Source organism: Orbicella faveolata, unplaced genomic scaffold, assembly GCF_042242905.1.
Source record: "Orbicella faveolata isolate gen_17 unplaced genomic scaffold, um_ofav_v1 contig_25, whole genome shotgun sequence".
Taxonomy (NCBI): domain Eukaryota; kingdom Metazoa; phylum Cnidaria; class Anthozoa; order Scleractinia; family Merulinidae; genus Orbicella; species Orbicella faveolata.
This window is the reverse complement of record NW_028301553.1, coordinates 19,647,501-19,666,685: the sequence shown is the minus strand read 5'-3', so window position 1 is coordinate 19,666,685 and position 19,185 is coordinate 19,647,501. Positions and strand designations below refer to the sequence as shown.

General features: G+C 39.3%; 1 protein-coding gene and 1 pseudogene across 2 annotated transcripts in view; both read left to right on the top strand.

Moving 5' to 3' along the window:
- The window catches only part of LOC110066518 (box C/D snoRNA protein 1-like), a 51,902-nt gene extending 40,148 nt beyond the window's left edge, over positions 1-11,754 (top strand). For both annotated transcript variants that reach the window (XM_089294964.1, XM_089294963.1), the window contains 3 exons: positions 9,458-9,538; positions 10,705-10,785; positions 11,538-11,754. In XM_089294964.1, the coding sequence (XP_089151090.1) occupies positions 9,458-9,538; positions 10,705-10,785; positions 11,538-11,676 (301 nt within the window). In that variant the 3' untranslated portion in view covers positions 11,677-11,754. The remainder of the gene's footprint in view (positions 1-9,457; positions 9,539-10,704; positions 10,786-11,537) is intronic.
- Positions 11,755-11,816: 62 nt separating this feature from the next.
- LOC149109291 (uncharacterized) lies at positions 11,817-12,680 on the top strand (annotated as a pseudogene).
- The last annotated feature ends 6,505 nt before the right edge of the window (positions 12,681-19,185 follow it).

Genomic DNA, 19,185 nt, shown 5'->3' with positions numbered 1-19,185 from the left:
CGTGTAAATGAAAGCGATATCAGCTTTGAATCCTCCTAAATCTTTCGGAGAAATGCCTTAATTAAGTACGGTAAAACAGAGGAAATGTTCAAAAAATTTACGATTATGTAAGGATAGAACTTCAAGATGAATGTCACTGTGCTTGATCGCTCTTGAAACTAACGTGAACTTGCCCAATTTGGCAGCCCGAGAAGATGGTTGACAAGTTGAATTGCTCAGTTTGCCTTGGGAAGTTTTGCTGGTTAGGAATCATAGCAAAAGCAGCGGATCTAGATTGTTGACGTTGCTGCTGGTTCCCACGGAAGACTTGCATTTGCTGATCGGCTTGTGTGGCTTGTGGATTCGGGGCAGATGAGAGAACGTTACTGCACACCTGGAGCAGCTGCGACGATGGTCAAGCGTTGTAGCTCTTGAGGGAATTTTCATTCCTGTGGCCTGACAGCGTCATGATATGGCGATTTGACAAACCGGCATCCGACCACATTGTTATAGCTGTTGCCTTGATGCAATAATTGGTATGAACTTGAGAAAGATTGGCCGCTTTGCTGAGCTCTTTCATCATGTTACCGATCTTGTTTACGGCTAGACATCGATTTTTGAACCACACTGATTCTTCTGGCCCCTTCCAGAATCGCTTCGGAAACTGGAAAAAAAGTGTTGCAGGCAGGGTTGAGTTAACTGCAGTAAAGACGGAGGGCATTAAATCCATCATTCTGGTGAGCTGTCTGGTACATTCTTCCAAGTTTCTCGTAGTTTGTGGCGGTCTCGTCTATCCCCCCTCGGCGTGTTTTGCTTGCCTCGTCATGGGCCATGGTTGCGTACCATTTGTTGTTTTCATTCTGGAGGAATAGAAAACTGGATTTCGTCAAGTTTCTTTGCCCTTCCCATCCACGTCGACAGAAATACAGGGTGACATGAAACCAGACGTTGTATAGGAGGCCTTGAGGAGTTGTTGGACTGATAATGGCGCTTTCTTTCAGACGCCGCAGGTCTTCACGCTAAATGGCAGGTTTGTGTTTGACGTTTTGTTTCCCGTACTTCTTCATACCTTTCAGTTGGAAAGCTGGGTCGTTAGCAATGTTTGTGCCTTTCTTGTACGGGGGATTGTGCAGATAGCGCTCTAAACCATTCCTAAGTCCCAGCAGTATGCTTCTGCTGTAGTTTTCTCCGTTCCGTGCCTCAGCGTAAAATAACCTCAAATTGGCATCCAATTCTGTTTTTGTTTTGTGACCAATATATCTATTAATTCCTCTTGCCGAAGCCCATTCTGAATGAAAAAAGTTCACGACTACATTGCCAATGTAATAGTAGATTTTTACTCTGATAACGTCTCAGAGAAAATACATTTTTAATGGTCATTTTATGCACATTTGACAGCCAAAACACGGCAACCGATCGGCCGTGCAAAGTTTGATTTGAAACATTCACAGTCTGTAGCATATAGTTCGCGTTTAATTTTATTGTACATTTAAAAAAAAAAGAATGTGATTTTGAGAATTTTATTGTAGTAATTAAATGCAAAAATTACCTTGAAATACGGTTACTGCGCATTTTGTTGCATATTTTGTCGTCTTCGCTTGAGCTCCCTCGACGAGGTCGTCTAGCTCACTAACATCGAGGCATGCAAAGCGCTGTGGTTCTTCTTTCTTTTGCTTTTTCTCCTCGAGTCAGAGGGGAAGAGATGGCCAATCCCCAAATCAAAACTTCGAAAAGTTTTCTTCATTTGAATTCCTTAATATTTGTACTTGAGCGACGGCTTTGAAATGGTTTCAAATTGTGACCGGCAAACACAGAAAGCGTGACGTCACAACCGTGACAACTCTCATCTAAACACACCTATCGACCAATGAGAATGTGCGTACTGTCTTAAATATTTTATAAACACGCGATCTTAATGGTCGTGTTTGTGGGCTCAAAGCCCATACCTGACGTTTTAACAACTCCTTTAACAACTTTTTTTTTGTATTCCGCTTAGTCACAAGAAATATTAAAATTACTATAGGCAAAATAGCATTCCTTAGAAACAATTCTGTGATTCACCAGGATCTTCCATCTCCAAGGCCAAGAATTTGCATTGGGAAGTCTTTACTGGGGTAGATTGGTGGTACATGTATCTTTAAGTTTTGTTGAGTAGCTAGAATTGATCGAAAAGGAAAAAGAACAATGATGTCGCTTTTTGTTCCCACTCTAACCTCTTACTCGGAAACGGTCGTTTGAGCGTAATGTACAGTATTGGATTTGGCCGATAGCGGTATAATTTGTAAGTACGTTAATCATGGACTCACTAGCCCTCATGGACATAAATGCTTAGTCATATGATAGCTCATCAGTTCTATTCAGACAGCGTTCTTGCTTAGTTTTAATTTACTTTTCAGTTTAATTTAGTCTTTTTCCCCTTCCACTATGCCCGCTAAAAACAAGAAATCAGCTAAGAAGGCAAGTGGATCAAGCACCTGGCTATCTTCTTTCTGTGCAGAGAATGATCTCCCCGATGGCTTGCTGAAGGTTTTAAATGAATATGATATCACTTGCGAGGATATTGTCGTTGGTCTAATTGAGTATGATATCGCCTGACTAACAGAGCGTGATATCGCCTTATTAACTGAGCGTGATATCGCCTGACTAACTGAGCGTGATATCGCCTGGCTAACTGAGCTTGACATTGCCTGACCAGCTGAGCGTGATATCGCGTGATATCAGCTAGGACTGACCTTCGTCGAAAGTGGTCGTGTTTTCGTTTGCTCTGTTATAAAGCTTCATATATATGTGATTTTAAGAGGTAACATGAAAGCGGTTGACAAACAGATGAAGATTGTCATACCGGTGGCACCCATTGCTGCGAAACGTCGGCTAGGTTTCTGGAGATGAATGCCAAATTAAACAAAACTTTTGGGCTAACTCAGCGAAATGGAAGACCTGAAAACTCGGTTGACAGAAGCGATTAAGCACATAAATGGAGAATTTGAAGCATTGAAAACGACATCGACCAGCATGAGCCCGATCACGAAGGCACCAATATCGGAATTGCCAATGATTTTCCAAAAGAAATAGAGGAAATTTAATCAAAGCTCTATCCCGTCTTAACGAAGGCGAAGAAAGCAAAGCAATCTCCATTTTTCAAAGTCGACAGATTGATCATAAATGGACAGGTCTATCGATGTAAGGAAACGGAAGATCTTGAGCACTATACGGCGCAATAATGTGAATGACTGTTTTCCGGGGGAGGGCGCAACGAAAAGTACGCCATGGAATTAACGTTAACTCTGTGTACAGTGTTGATGTGTAGTAAGTGACTGACACTCTTAGCTACATGGAAAACTACTGTAGGGACCTCGTAATTTTGATCTTTCGGCAGTGTTCTTTTAGTCTTGATTTTGCTGCCTTTTTTTTGTTACTCTGGGTCATTTGGGGGTATTTAGCACACGATAAGTTCTACTTTCCTTTCTTACGTAATTATTGTTCGCTTGTCTTGTGTTTTGAATTGTTTTTATATGTGTAATCTGCCCGAAAACTGGAAATTATTTATGCCATTTTCTTTTTTTCAAAATTACTTATGCATGTATGTTGGTTCCTTTTGCAATCAATTCCTTCTGCACTGCAGGCATAAATAGTACGTTAAAATTGATACGTGTATCACTAAATGTGGGGGGCATTAGCAATTTTGAAAGAGCGCTCTTAGCGCCTCTTAGAGCTCTCAGCATCAGAGATCCGACAGCAAATCTGCAGATTTCCAAATGATGAAGCGATGTCCACTGTCAGCGGAGTTGCTGCAAAGTTAACAGGAAATGATTGAGTGATAGACTTAAACTTGCACCCATAACAATACTTGTGAATGCCAATGAATTAGGCATTCTGAAGAAAAAACGAAGGATGATTTATACTTGGTGTAGAAAGAAAAACACAAATAAAATATTTTTGCGAGAAACTCACTCAACAAAAGAAGAAGAAACTCAATGGAGAAATGAATGGGTGCCGAAAGTCTAACGGAAGCTTGAATTCGCGTGGGGTTGCCGTCTTGATGAGAAAAGGTTAGATGTTATTGTTCACTCTAGAATCATAGACACTCAGGGACGTTTCATTATTCTTAAGGTAGAGTACAACGATAGTATTTACGTCTTAATCAACGTGTATGTTCTGAACAAAGACAAAGATAGTGTCAAATTTCTTGAGGCGTAAAGAACAACCTTACGAAAAGAAAATTTAGATGTAGAAGAAAATCTTATCGTAGTCGAAGACTTTAACTGCCCGATCAATCCAATTCTTGACAAGAAAGGGAGTTCATTATTACTGCGTAAACCAGTTGTTGCAAGTATTAGTTGATATGTGGCGTATCAAAAATCCTGTTTCTAGGAGTTTTCCATGGAGTCAAAACTCTGAAAACTCTCCAAACATTTTTTGCCGTCTTGATTACTTGTTAATATCTAACAATTTACAAGATCTAGTAATATCAACTAGCATAATCCTTGCTATAAAAACAGACCACGCTGCAATCATGGTAGAATTTGGAACTAGAGACAACCAAACGAAAGGTCCAGGCCTCTGGAAAATTAATTGGCGGACGAAGATTTTCTGAAAGATAATACATTAAAGATCCCAATTTAGATCGCTGATGGAGAAAAAGAATTGTCCGACAATCGGACTATTTGGGAATGGATCAAATATAACATACGTGCACACGCTACCAACACATAAAACGGCACGCAAAGGAAAGAAGCGAACTAGAGAATGTTCTACAAAATGACTATACAGTCGCAGGTCAAAAGTACGATCAGACCTGACCCGTGTGATAGCAATGCAAACCAATTGACTGCAGCGAAAGAAAAGTGAGAACTATTCTATGAGCAAAAAACTATTTTACCATAACTGTCTGATTTCTCGCGCGCTGATTGGCTCATCAGATCCTTTTACTATACTTTTACTATACTGTCTGAACTAAAGTGATTCTATCAAGATTTGTGTTCATCAAGTAGCAGGACTATTAATAATAATGCTGCCAAATCTTTCCTAAATAATTTAAATATTCCTAACGGAAGAGCAGAAGCAAGCTTGGGAGGGGAAAATTATTTTGGAAGAATGCGAGCTGATCCTTTTTCGAACAACAAATTTCCTAGGAATGACGGAATCCCCATTGAGTTTTACAGAAAGCTATGGCCTTCAATTCGTGAATCTTTTATTAAATGTGTAAACGAGTGTTTTCAGAAAGGAGAGATGTACTGCTCTCAAAAGCAAGCTATGATTACTCTTATTGAAAAGAAAGGAAAAGATCGTACTCTTTAAAAAATTGACAACCTATTTCTTTGGTTAATGTGGACGCAAAAATTATGTCCAAAGTCATAGCTTCCAGAATAAAAAAAAATGTTTTGCGTAGTATTATTCATTATAATCGAACTGGATTCGTTAAAGACCGATACATTGGCGAAACAAGAAGATCTATTTTTGACGTAGTGGAATTTACTGCCGCGGAGAATGGCTCTGGCTTAATGAGTTTTATAGATTTTCATAAGGCGTTTGACAGCGTCCAATGGGATTTCATATTAGGTTACTTTGAAGCTTTTAACCTTGGCCCGGGCTTTATTCATTGGGTAAAGATATTTACAAAAATGTCCAAAGCTCTGGGACATGGTGTTAGACAAGGGGACCCGCTATCCCCATATATATAGGTAAAGGTAAAGTCTGCATACGAGCCAAGTGGCCCATCAGGCCGGAGCTTATCCCGGTTTCTGTAGCATGAAGCGACTAGGAGTATTTCTACTCCCCCCTGGATGGGATGCTAGTCCATCGCAGGGTTACCCCCAGCATTAAGTTTGCCGGTACCCATGTATACACCTGGGTGGAGAGAGGCACTGAGAGTAAAGTGTCTTGCCCAAGAACACAACACAATGTCCCCGGCCAGGGCTCGAACCCGGACCGCTCGATCCGGAGACGAGCGCACTAACCATGAGGCCACCGCGCCTCCCTCATATATATAGGAGTCTATCATTCATCATCCAGCTTCGAATATCTGTAATACACCTTCCCAGAGCCCCTGACTAACTTGACCATCTTGTTTGAAGTTTAAATGAAGCTGAGTGGTAAAATGGAGTTTAGTAGAGGGACCGAGCACTTGTGCAGTTTATCAGTATTCACTCAGATCTCATTCCATCAGAGAATGACTGGTCACTTTATTTACAGGAATACTGCATCTTTTCATCACTATCCCAAATTCTGTTTTTCTTTCCCAAAAAATGCATTGAAAATATCTTATTTAAAGTACTCTCTGCTCAAGTGGTGTTTGCTGTCTGCTCATCTGTCAACAACTTAACAGTTTCAGTAAGACAACTATTAACCAGGCAGACTCTATAGTTTGGTTTGAAAGGAGACACCACTAAGCACTTGCCTGGTTGATTCGCTTTGTCCCCAAGAACATTAAATTGGGTCATGATGAATTCCCAAATTCCTGAGAGACAGTAAAAAAAAAAAAAACATCCCACATCCTAAACCCAAATTTTGAAAGTCAAATCCTGTCAAGATATTTTGAATTTACAGAGTCCCGCACCATAGTTTGGTCAAATTCCAGACCCCGAGCATACCCTTCCAGACCCAGCTAAGTGTAGCAAAAAGTCAATTATCACTACTGACCAGGTGAAGGTAAGGTAAACAAATGGCCCATCAGGCTGGAGCTTATCCCTGTTTCTGTAGCAGGAAACGACTAAGAGTGCTTCTACTCCCCCCTAAATGGGATGCTAGTCTGCAGCAGGGTTGCCCCCAGATTACCCACCAGAACCCGTTTATAACCTGGATGGAGACAGGAACTGCAAGAGTAAAGTCTGCCGCCCACTAGCCGATTTTTTGTAACGACTAACCGAGTTGAGGCTTTAGGTCCAGTCATCCAGAATCAAGATGGCGCCTTTTCCACTCACGTGACTCTCATGAAAAGTTCCAGTTGCGCTTCATCTAAATTTAGGGCATTTCCTAATTGGTTGAGGCGCGCGCTAGCCCCGACAAATTGTCTTGGTCCACTGCACACTAGCCGACAAGGCCCGACAAGACGTTTTGAGATCTAGCACTGTCAGATATCGCCCGATAAGCCCCGATCTTGTCGCAGACTTGTCTGAATTCACCGCACACTTGCCCAAGGACACAACCAAATGTCCCCGGCCAGGATCCTTAGAGACAAAGGATGACTGTTTTATGGCAGCCACAAGCCCAAATACCTACTTTGGTACACAAAACAAAAATAGCTTTATTTATTCTGAGCATTAATTATTAATAAATTATATTATGACATAGCGCGCGCTAGTCCTACCTAATTCCTGTTCAGCCATCATGATTATTAATTGAATTTGAATAAAAAAATCCACAGCATTACCAGAAGCATGAATATTAACATCCATACAAAATTAATGTCTACTATAACTTTTCAATTAAACAGACCAAAGGATAACATCAGAGGTTTCAGCCATGAAACTTTTGTTGTCATTACAACAAACATTAAGATCCAGTAGTTTAGGTGATGGCAAAACGATCCTTTTTTTGGCAACAAGGAATCAAACTACCATTACGCAACTTCTCCACAGGCCAGCTGCCAATCTTCCAGCTGTGTAAAAATACTAAGTTACTGCTATAATTATTGATCTTGAATTACGTATTTGGATGGAGAATTCTCAACTAAATATTGATTATGCAAAGTAAAGTAATTGTGAAAGACAAGAGAGTGCAGTTTGATAATTAATAGAGTGTTTGTATAAATTAATTGGTTAGAAATATCCTTACATTAGCACAATAACAACAAATATTATTGTACTACAGAGCCAGCAAGAAATATGTATGGCAAATAAATTGTTATTTTCATGAAACTTACCAGTTTTTAAAAGAAAACCCACACACGCACTGGTGGACACTCACGAAAACTATGTTTCAAGAAACTAACCTCAGACATCCTCCACGTTAAAAATAACTTTGAACAATGAATTCATTTTAGACTTAGCTTAATTTAACATAAACGTAAACAAATATGAAATATTAAAAAGATTATAACTTACAGTCGTACGTTAGACTAATAGCTTATAAAAGATCACCAATTTGTTTTTACCACTTGGCGATTTCGATGATCCTACTCTATTTTACTCTATTTTATGAGATGTAGACAAACTGAAAACGACATTGGCGAACCGACAAAAGGAACGTTGGTGACTGGAATTTCTCGAAAAAATTCCAGCGGAACGAAGGCGAAACGGCACAACTCCACCGCGAGGCAATGAGAAGCTTGGCGTCTCACAAGAACAGAGAAAATCTGATCACTACGACGGGTAATGCATTGGTAATCAACTGACGGATTTGCAAAAAGATCTCCTGTACTTTACAGCGCAACACGCGGCCAAAAGCTTATTATTTAACGACAAACATTCAAGAAATAGTCGACTCTCCAAGGCGGACGCCGTGAACGCCACTGACAACTAGCAGGTCACGTGACAAACGACCGTTGATAATATAGTTTATTCACAATGCATTATGGGAAGGGCTTCCAGCTAGCCCCCCTCCCCCCCCCCCCTCTCTGCGAACGATTGTGACTAAAACACCACACGAGTACATACGAGTACATACAGACACATACAGGTTATATACTGGTTATATACGAATACATAGCAGCATACGAGTACATAGAGTAAAGCTGAGTAGCATACGAGTACATGCAGACACGTACGGTATAAAGTAGCTTTTAGTGTGTAGTTTAGGTTAGTTAGGTTAGTTAGGGATAATTAGTCGATCTTTTATCATTTTATAATCTTTACTGAAGGGTTTTTTGTGTATAAATGAAGTTACCATTACCAATCCTCCCCAAATAAATGAGAATCCACAGTATTTTATTCGGCGGGGGGGCGGGGGGGAGGGGGGTGGGGTTGAAGCGATGCCTGGAACCGAGTTTCTATGATCGCCCAAGTTAAGAAATTTGGCCGATCGTGACTAAGTACTGGTCTTGTGGAGAACAAACGTAGCGGACTTGTCTTCCACAAGCTTTAAGCGTTTGTAAAGTTTTGTAAACGTTTTGCATGTAAGGAAAAGTTCCAGTTGCGCTTCATCTAAATTTAGGACATTTTGCGACATCGGGAAGAAATATTCCATTGTAAACCTGCGAGCGGGAACTCCACTACGAAAAACGTTATGATGGTTAAACCCTGTAAGTAAATAAAACAAAGCTCCACAAAGTCGCTATTCGTCCACTTTTTCCGAAAGCGTTGGTTTTTATGTAGGGAGGAAAATGGGGCAACCGACCAAAGATAAGAACCAACAACACTTATAGTGCCAGGTCTGGATTCGAACCTGGGGCACACTGGTAGGAGGTGAGCACTCCTGCCACTCTCCTACCCCTGCTCCGCTGCTTCCCTGCTTCCATTATGGCACTCTCTTTTAAGATTGTTTTTGAGCATTAAACTACAAATTATTTTTTCCTGTTTACTTATCATGGATATACGTACAGGGTGTCAGAGTTAGCAGTTGTAAGAGATGTCCTAAAGAAGTACATTGACCCTGAACAGGCGGATGCTGTACACAAACAAAGGTGTTTCTTTCCTATTAGTGTGTTGTAATAATTAACAAATAGTAGTTACATGGCTGCCCGCACATGAACGTTCCCTTTGCAGTGCTTTGGTGTTTTATTGAGTTTAAGACTTGATGAAAAATGTCTCTGTAGACCAATGGTGTTTTATTGATTATATTCACGTTTTTGACTGCAGTTCCGGTCGAAATTGTGCATTTTAATGGTGGATGCACTATTAAAACTTAGGTTACTGAGTTTTGAACAAGTTCTGCTGCATTTTGTTTGCAGTCACATGTTTGATTTCAGCACATGAATTAGCGAAAGAAATAAACGACCTTTCCACATCATTGGATGTCATCGTCAAGTAAATGTGTAGGTTAGTTTTTTCATTATAAATAGATCTACAATTATGCGCATAAGGTGGCAAACCACGTTAAGTGACAACAAAAACAAGAAAAAGTTATTCTTACGAAACTATGTTAATTGACATAGTTTTCTAAGAGTCACTTTTTCTTGTTTTGTTGTCACTCAACCTATTTTGCCATCTTACGGTATAATTGTAGATCTATTTATAATGAAAAAACTAACCTACACATTTATTTCACATTGACATCCAACGATGTCGAAACGTCGTTTATCTCTTTCGCTAATTTTTGTGGTGAAAATTTATATTCCCTCAAGCCTTCTTATTCAGTCACATTTTTGCCACCTAAATGACATAAATCTACCTTGCCAGTACATCACCAGATCTTTTAATTCTGGTTATCTTTGCATAACTGGTCATTTTTTTGCAAATGTCTAATATGCAGTTGCTGTAAAACTAATGGGAAGGTTAGTGGACAAACTGCAACACTGACATGATTGCACTGTTGCTAGTTATGATGACTGGTTTTAGCCATGCTGGCATCTCGTTAGTTCAAAAATTGTAGAAATAAGAATGTCCAATTTTAAGTATATTTATGTCAAAGATTATGTTTCTCCTAACCTTTCCACATGAAGTTAAATGATGCAGTTGCTTCTAATTTGAGAACGTGTTTCTGCTGATAGAAAGTACATTATTTCAAACTTTTCTCAATTTGGAACAGGTTGTTTACTGCTTTTAAGTCTTTTGTACTCTTGTGAAATGGTATGGATAATATTTTTAAGAGTACTAATTATCATTTTTTTTCCCCGTTTTATTTCATCAGTTTAAAAAAATACTGTGAAACTGGACTCCATGGAGTTTGTGTTTATTTAAAGATAGAACTTTTGCCTGCTTCTAAAGTTCGGTAAGAGACATGTATCTTAACACATACAACACAACACACTACACATACCTATAACATACATAGTACTTTATTAATCAGTCTCAAGGCTCTTCAGTAATCATTAGTTACAGTGGTAGTGTTTTTCTGGAGAGAGTATCTATTATACTGGCTCCTTTTCCATCCGTTTAGGCGAGTGAAAAAAATTTTGTCACTGGTGGAAAAAACTTGGTTGTGAACAAATTTTTGTGTGTGAGTTTGAAGACACCAAACAATAGGCCATATTCGTATTCTCGGTATTGGACTGGAACTAGCTTGCAATGGAGACTCGTGCGTGGGAGTATCATTTTCCTGTGTAAAGACTCCCCGCATTAGCCTCAGTTGCAAGCTAGTTCCAGTCCGATTCCGAGGATACGAATTAGTCCATTATTTTATAAAATCGCGCAGAATTTTGTCTAATACTTACCTGTCAAAGGTATAGTCCGAGGTAGGATATATTGTTTTCATATTCAACAAGTTGACAACAAAATGTATCTTGAATAGCTATTCAGTACTTTGTAACATGTGAGAGGAAACTTGGCTGGGTATTTCAAACGATATCTCATATGTAGTAAGGACGACAGATAATAAAATTGACTTCCTGTTTCATGAAAATTTTGTTGAAGTCAGATGAAACTGAACTGGTTGAGCATAAAAACATCTCAAGTTTAGTAACAAGACTTTTGCTTGGTCTCCGTTTTAAGTTGTATCACAGCCAGTGTTCATCTGCGTTTTAGGTATCACCAGCTGGATATTTCAAAGACCCTAAAGAATTGTCTGGCCCAGAAGACCGTCATTGAATTTCCCACGTTACATGTTGTACTCCCAGACAAAACAGCAAGCTACATCAGCCACTCTCACTCTCAACTTGCATAATGCATTGTTGTTTTATTGTAATAAACAAGGACACTGTTTGATGGAATAAAAGTCACTTTTTGTGTCATGTTCCTGGAATTTAGACTTATTATTGGAAGATAACTGGTATATCCTCCGTAGGAGAAAACGATGGCACTAAGATGTTAAATAAATACGTAAACCACCCTTTAAAGGTAAAGAGTGGCAGGAATCTTTGTACAGTTAGCCTTTTGCACACTAACCTATGAAAGAATATTTGTGTTGAAATTGGGAGGAGCTGTCGAGGTGGACTGATGTTATTATTTTGGTTCTCTGACTACTGCATTAAATGGCATGGAAAGACGGCTCTACAAGTTTAGACAACGCCAGCTAAAGAGGGAAAATACTCAGAAACAAGTCAAGATACTCGCAATGGAAGAAGAACGACGAGAGGCTCTCAGACAGTTGACGAACCATCCAAATCGGAAGAATCCAATCCGCCCAACAACATGGACCCGACACTTGCAGAAATTTACTGTTAACTCGACGAAGATCAAGTCGAAGAACTCAAGGAAAATAAGTCCATAGTGACCTTGACCGAGCGGGCTGACACTCAACAGAAGACGCTATCAGAGCTCACGGAAAATGTAAATAAATTAAGATGCTGAGAAGGAACGCGGTGTAAAGCTAGAAGCCATAGTAGACGAAACAGTCTTATTTTCTACAACATCCCCGAGGAGCGACGAGAATCCAGTGCTACGACAGAAGCTCTGCAATATACCTTCCTGGAACTAAACCTAAACATGGCCGCAGAAGAAGAAACCAGTCAAATACAAATTGAACGGGCTCATTGCCTCGGCAAGATTCGAGAGGACAAAAACCACGCCCAATCATTGCCTAAATTTAGGTTTCACAAAGACAAAGAGCGCATACTATCACATGCCCGCACACTGACAGGAACAAATTATAGAATGCCATTTCACAGGATTTTCCGAGAGAAATCGTTGAAATACAGAAGGGTCTAATCAAAGTCAGGTGATGAAAAAGCAACGAAGGAGGGGCAAGATACAAAACTGGTTTTTGGCAAACTGTACATAAATGGTAGAAGATACCGACCAAGTGTACAATATCCCGGGATAATATCAATGCCTTGAGTAACCAGAGACAAAGACATGTGCCTTTACTGAAGCCGAACCAAAACTAAGTATCTGTTTTTATCTTTTCCGTGATGTTTTTTTCTTGTCTTTTATTTATATTATTTGGGTGAGTTACGTTACCTTACGAATAACCTATGGAAATATCGGAGTACCAAGTTGCATTTTTGACAACGGGTTTTTCCGCTCTGATCTCCAAAGGGGGAAACGGACGTTGAGGGGCCTAAATGGCAGGAAACTTGTGCGCTTGACTCTATGAAATTAACTAGATTCGGGAATTAGCTCGGAGCAACTCGCTTTCTGCAGGAGAAAAACTTGTCACGGGTTCCAAAGTACCGTCGGATCTGCTACAACTGCATATAAGGACAATCAGAGAACTTGAACTTCACGCCTTTATTCTTCTTTCTACAACTTCAACTTTGAAAACCCATGTGTTTGCACTTGTGATTTTGCTTAACTTGCTGTGGCTCGAAGATCTTTAAGACCAGCTTTAGGAGTGACAACTTTAATTTCTTTGGAATCCTTCTTTTAAGGAATCTGCAGATATGTCCAGGATTGAACTGTACGGGTCCGCAAATAATCCCCAAATTGAACTGCAAATGATCCCGGACCGGAAATGATCCCCATATTGGACCGCAAATGATCCCGATCAAAAACTAAGGAATGGCATGGATTTATATCAAAGGAAGGTGAGAACATGTGCAAAAATTATGAGCTAAAAAACATTTTTTATCATTTTGCAAAAAAAAAATTCCACAGTTGCTGTTTTGTTCTTCGAATGGTACAGGTCGTTTTCACTGTCACGCAATAAAAAAAAATAATAAATCGAATACCAATGGAAAAAGCTGAGAAATTGTGATGTATGCTATAGAAGATAACTAAATACGACACTTCTCCAAGTTTTAGGCCTGTGCGTTCCCCCAAACTTCAGATATTCGTCGTAAATGTTTCCCAGAAATTTACGGCAGAACCCAGTAAGAAAACGCCGTGTTGGTGTACATCCGTAGTACACCAATATGGCGGCCGGAATATAGTGTAAACATCTGGAGCTTACTTTGGCTTTCTAGGCGACTAATAGGCCCTTTGCAGCTAAGCCATCACGTGACCTATTTTTCTTAAAATTATGGGCTATAACTTAACGAATGCTAGAAATGGAAAAAGCATGTCGAAAATATCAAAATGGCCAAGTTTGAGGCCCCCATCATTAAAGAAGGAGATTTTATGACGGTCCGAAATTTTAAAAGAATAAGATTTGTATGGAAGAAGTTGCTGGAGAGCAAGACCTTGCTCTCCAGCAACATTTGACATACAAATCCTCTAAATTCAAATCAACAAATTTTTAGAAACGGATTTCACTAAAAAAGTTAACGTTAAAAAGCAACGACGTTTCGACCGCTCGACGGTCATTTTCAAGTTGAAAAGTAAAAGTTTTGCATGCGCCCAAATATATACAATCGATTATAAGAATGCTAATGAGACACTGACTAAAACTCTAAAATATTTACATAGAAACAATACAAGAAAATTGCGGCATGAGTAATAAAAACGTTAAGGCGATAGAAACGATTTAAAAATTAAATAATCCCAAAAGTATCCGATGAACAAGATGTTCCCATCAGAATTGTCTTACCGTTCAAAGACCAGAAATTGGCGAATGCGGTAAGACACCAACCCGGTGATCTCAGTCGAAAGATTGATGCCGTTGTCCAGCCTGTTTACACAAGTCAGAAGATCAAAGGACAATTCAAACCAAAGGAACATAAACCTCCAATTGTGAATCAACAAAACGTTGTTTATTATTACAAGTGTGGTCTGTGCGATGCAGACTATGTCGACTTCACGAGTCGACACCTACATCAACGTGTGGAGGAACATAAGCGATCAACAATCGGCAACCACGTTAAGGATGAGAACGGAAAGGATCCAGAGACGATTGGAAGCAATTTCAGGATTTTGAAAAAAACTGTCAGAGCAAACTCGACTGTTTGATTTTTGAAATGCTTTTTATTCGTAAACTTCAAGCAAAATTGAACAAACAGAGTGACTCGATCCGCGCGAAGCTATTTACTTAATTATTTTAATTATTTAATTTGTAAATCGTTTCTATCGCCTTAACGTTTTTATTACTCATGCCGCAATTTTCTTGTATTGTTTCTATGTAAATATTTTAGAGTTTTAGTCAGTGTCTCATTAGCATTCTTATAATCGATTGTATATATTTGGGCGCATGCAAAACTTTTACTTTTCAACTTGAAAATGACCGTCGAGCGGTCGAAACGTCGTTGCTTTTTAACGTTAACTTTTTTAGTGAAATCCTCTAAATTTAACGAAAATTCAAACTGTAGTATAAAATTACTCTTTACTTCCAGGGGCCTCAAACTTAGTCATTTTAGCATTTTCGATGCGCTCTTTCCATTTCTGGCATTTTTCAAGCTATAGCCCATAATACAAAAATTTTCTCGGAAAAGTTTGGTCACGTGACCCCAGCTGCAAAGGGCCTATCATCAGTACTAAACAAACATGCACTTACATAAGCACTTTTCCTAATGCTCTAACTTCTAAAAAGGCTCAAAATCATGAGATAAGTATATATTTTTCAACAAAGTCGACCGCAGCCTTGTGTCATGCAACCTCCATAACCCTGAAATTCAAAGTGCTCTGGTTTCCAAACGAAGCACGCTAATTGTAAATATACCGCCTCTTATACCTGATGAGGATAAAAACACGTCATGTGAAGACGAATCAGAAGTCTTAGAAAAACACATACTTGTAAACATTCTCGAAATCCCGGTGGCGATAGTATCAAACATCTTTCAAACAGCTAATTGTCAAAACGAAGAGCAAGCCTTGGCCTTGCTTGATCCTGAAGCTTCATAACTTCATAACTATAGCTTGAAATTTTGGCTTCTTAGAATATTCAAGTAGTCATTTCCGAGGAATTAAAGCCAAAATATGACCAAGGAAAAACTACAAAATAAATTTGTTCAAATTTCCAGTGCTACAGACTAGGTGTTTTACAGAGTGATGAAGCGTTGTAGGCTTGTAGGTCTACTCAGGTGACAGCGTCTTCTGTAATAGCTGCTTCATGGTTAGATTTTAATTTAAAACCTTAGACGAGTGGCGTTAATGGCTGATGAAATGTGGTTTAACTATAACACCGAAATATCAATGTTTAACAAAGGAGGATATGTAGCGTATGTTGCACTGATCATAATTTTACTGAGAATTGCAAAGAAATGCAAGCCAGCTTGGAAAGGAGGCTCATGCGGGAGAATATCATTAAAAAGAGATCAATGTCATTTGCATTTGAAAAGACTCCCCGCATTAGCCTCAGTTGCAAGCTAGTTCCAGTCCAATATCGAGAATACGAATATGGCCTATTCCCTATCCACACCATCCCACCATGCATGCCATTCCTTAGTTTTTGATCGGGATCATTTGCGGTCCAATATGGTGATCATTTCCCGTCCGGGATCATTTGCGGTTCAATTTGGGGATCATTTGCAGTCCTGGGATCATTTGCGGACCCGTACAGAACGCTAATGAGATTCAAATTCCTTATGATAAGCATCACTAAGTATCCTCATGGTTAAAAAGTCACCAAAACACGCACAGTTCCGACAAATATGAAGTAATATGAAAATGTCAAATAACCCTGCCAAATATGAAGTACTAATAAACCAATGCTTGCGTTCAATCCTGGACATAAGTGGGAATCTGGGGAAGGAAGGTTCCCATAACTCGATCTCTCAGCGAGCTGGCATGTTTTCCAAGATATCCCGTTCCTTTGAATGTACACGAAATACCTGACGTTTTTTGTTAGCTATACAAGTCGTTTAAATGTCTGTCCTGGAAATCTACGATAAGGATATTATTTTCTTTCCCAATTTTCTATCAACAAAACAAGGACACCAAGACTTTCGTTTTTGTGGAAGCCCTGAAAAGAGCCGTTTGGAATGTCTTAACCGTGGGGTGTTTTAATTTCTTTCTTGAATTTTTCGTTGGAAGTATTTCTCTAGTATGTCCATGTTGTTTACCATCGTATTTACGTGGCTTCTGAATTCATGGAAGGCTTGAAGGACTTCTAGCAATGGCTCATGTTGTTCTTTGAACTTCTCGAGTATGTCGAGACGCTAGACGCTCGTCTCTAATATAGGATAACTTCTTTAACAATCGTCCAAACGGTGCATCTTGAAACACTAATGTCTCTGATGCTGATCAGCCGATCGCTGAACGAACGCCATGAAAGGAAGAAATTTTTCTTTTGATAAGTTTTAGATTTTACTCGATTGAGACTGTTCATAGAGGTTATTGAGTATGCAAGCACGTATTTGTTTTTCACGCAATTTGAGTGCGTTCGCATCCCGATTTCAACACTCACACGTTCGGGCATATTTTAATTTTTTCGGGCAAGAAGGTCTCCGCTCCCTTAAGTCCGAAGGTGCCCCTACGCCTATGGCTTCAAAGTTTAGACTATGCTCTCAATGTAGCCTGTCAGGCTACTCTGATGTCAGCAAGAACATGTTCAGAATAGGTTCTTGCTTATTAAGCAAAAATAAGCTACCAGTTGGCAAGAATAAGTTCTAGTTAATTCCCGGACTGCTTCAAAGTTTAGACTATGCTCTCAAGCTAGCCTCTCAGGCTACTCTCATGCTAAAAATGTACTGCGAACTCAGGGCCTTGCATACGGCCGGTGCGCCTGAAATTTGAATGAACCGCTGTCCTGACGTCAAATGCATGTAACTGAAGTTGGGGGTATTAGGCACCTTAAGATACCAGGACGGGACCAGCTAGGACGGCTGCCGGAAGTAAACTTACTCAACCGGGCATACGCACGAGAACTCTCGACTCATCCCTCTGCCGTCCTCTTCTCGTCGAGGAAGCCATTTCGCCGACTAGCCGTCGTATCGAAAACGTGAGTATTTTGCTCTTGTTTTGCCCCAGCAAATGTTCCAATCGACCTTATTTTCAGTTATATGATAAGAATGTTTATAAGGTTCACATTTTTCGTGATTGTAGTGTAGAATACTACACTGAGATTCGAAAAAAATGTCAATAAAAATATTCCTCGTCTGTTTGTTTGTGTTTCAGTCACTGTTAATTCAGTCACTGTTAATTCAGTCGCTGTCACGAGTGTGCAAGATCAAAACGAAAAACAAACTGTATGCATTAAGAATACATCAGTGTAAGTACGGTCGATAAAATGTTGTAAGAATGAATGCCATGGAAGCACCTATGGAGCAAATAAAATACACATTTTCAAACTGATGTTTAGTTGTTGTTTTTTTATACTACCCGGAACTTGATGCAACGTTTGTTTTATTTTTATAATGCTTGTTACAATTACAGATGGAAATTGAAATGTTCACCAAAAGTCAGGATTCTTCGGCGACAGAATTCTCAGACGCTCTGGTGGTAAAAAGCCATCTGAAGCGGGTCGATCAGATTGTTCGGTTAATTTTTTCATACGGAAATTCTGGTTTCTCTATTAAAGTATTGACAGATGTTTGCTTCGCTTATAAAGAAAAAGATATTCAGCATCGCTGTGAACTATCGTTTAAGCTTAATAGGATAAGATTTCTACTATGTCTTTTATAGTCTAAAGGATGTCATTGTTTCTGTGAATAGCTTGTACGAATTTCGAATTATTGACGTCGCCGTCCTTTGCGAAAATACACATCTTAAGCATTTTGTTTTTGGCGACACAACGGGACCATCGAAAGTTTCCCGCGTCCACTGGCGTTCCCGTCCTGGCCTTTCTCGTCCTCGTATCTTAACTGATCTTTTTGAGTCGTTGCTAGGGAAAATTTAGTCTCATATAACCTCATCATTTTTAGTTAGTTCAGCGTTATTTCATGTGTTTTAACTTTTTTCCTGATCAGTAACACTAGTGATGACGTCATCAGGCCACGCCCATGGTCATGTGACTAATACAGAAAAAATGCAAAGGCTCCCAGGCAAATTACTTTCCCGGGATTTTTTTCATTGATTTAGTATTTTAATTTAAATCCTCATTACACTATGCATCGACTTTTTTTTAATTTCTAAAAGGTCAGATTTTGAGAAATAAAGAATACAAAAGCAAAAACCGACACAACGTAGAATGATTTTTTGAAGGTGTACTATATTTCGGCTGGCCAAACCAGCCTTCTTCAGGTACAATGGAAGATTTTACATTGGTGCGTGTTTTTATGTAACCGATATTTACGTAATACCGGAAATACGCAAAAGTAATTGATAGTGTAAATTGAAGATAAGCATACGGTAAAATAAAATAACATGATAAAAGAACATAATAAAAGGAAACAAATGGAAACATCCAGCTAGATCATTCTTCTGTCATTAATCTTTCCAGTTGCTCTTTGTCTACCGACGAGATATCTGTCCTTTCACGTGG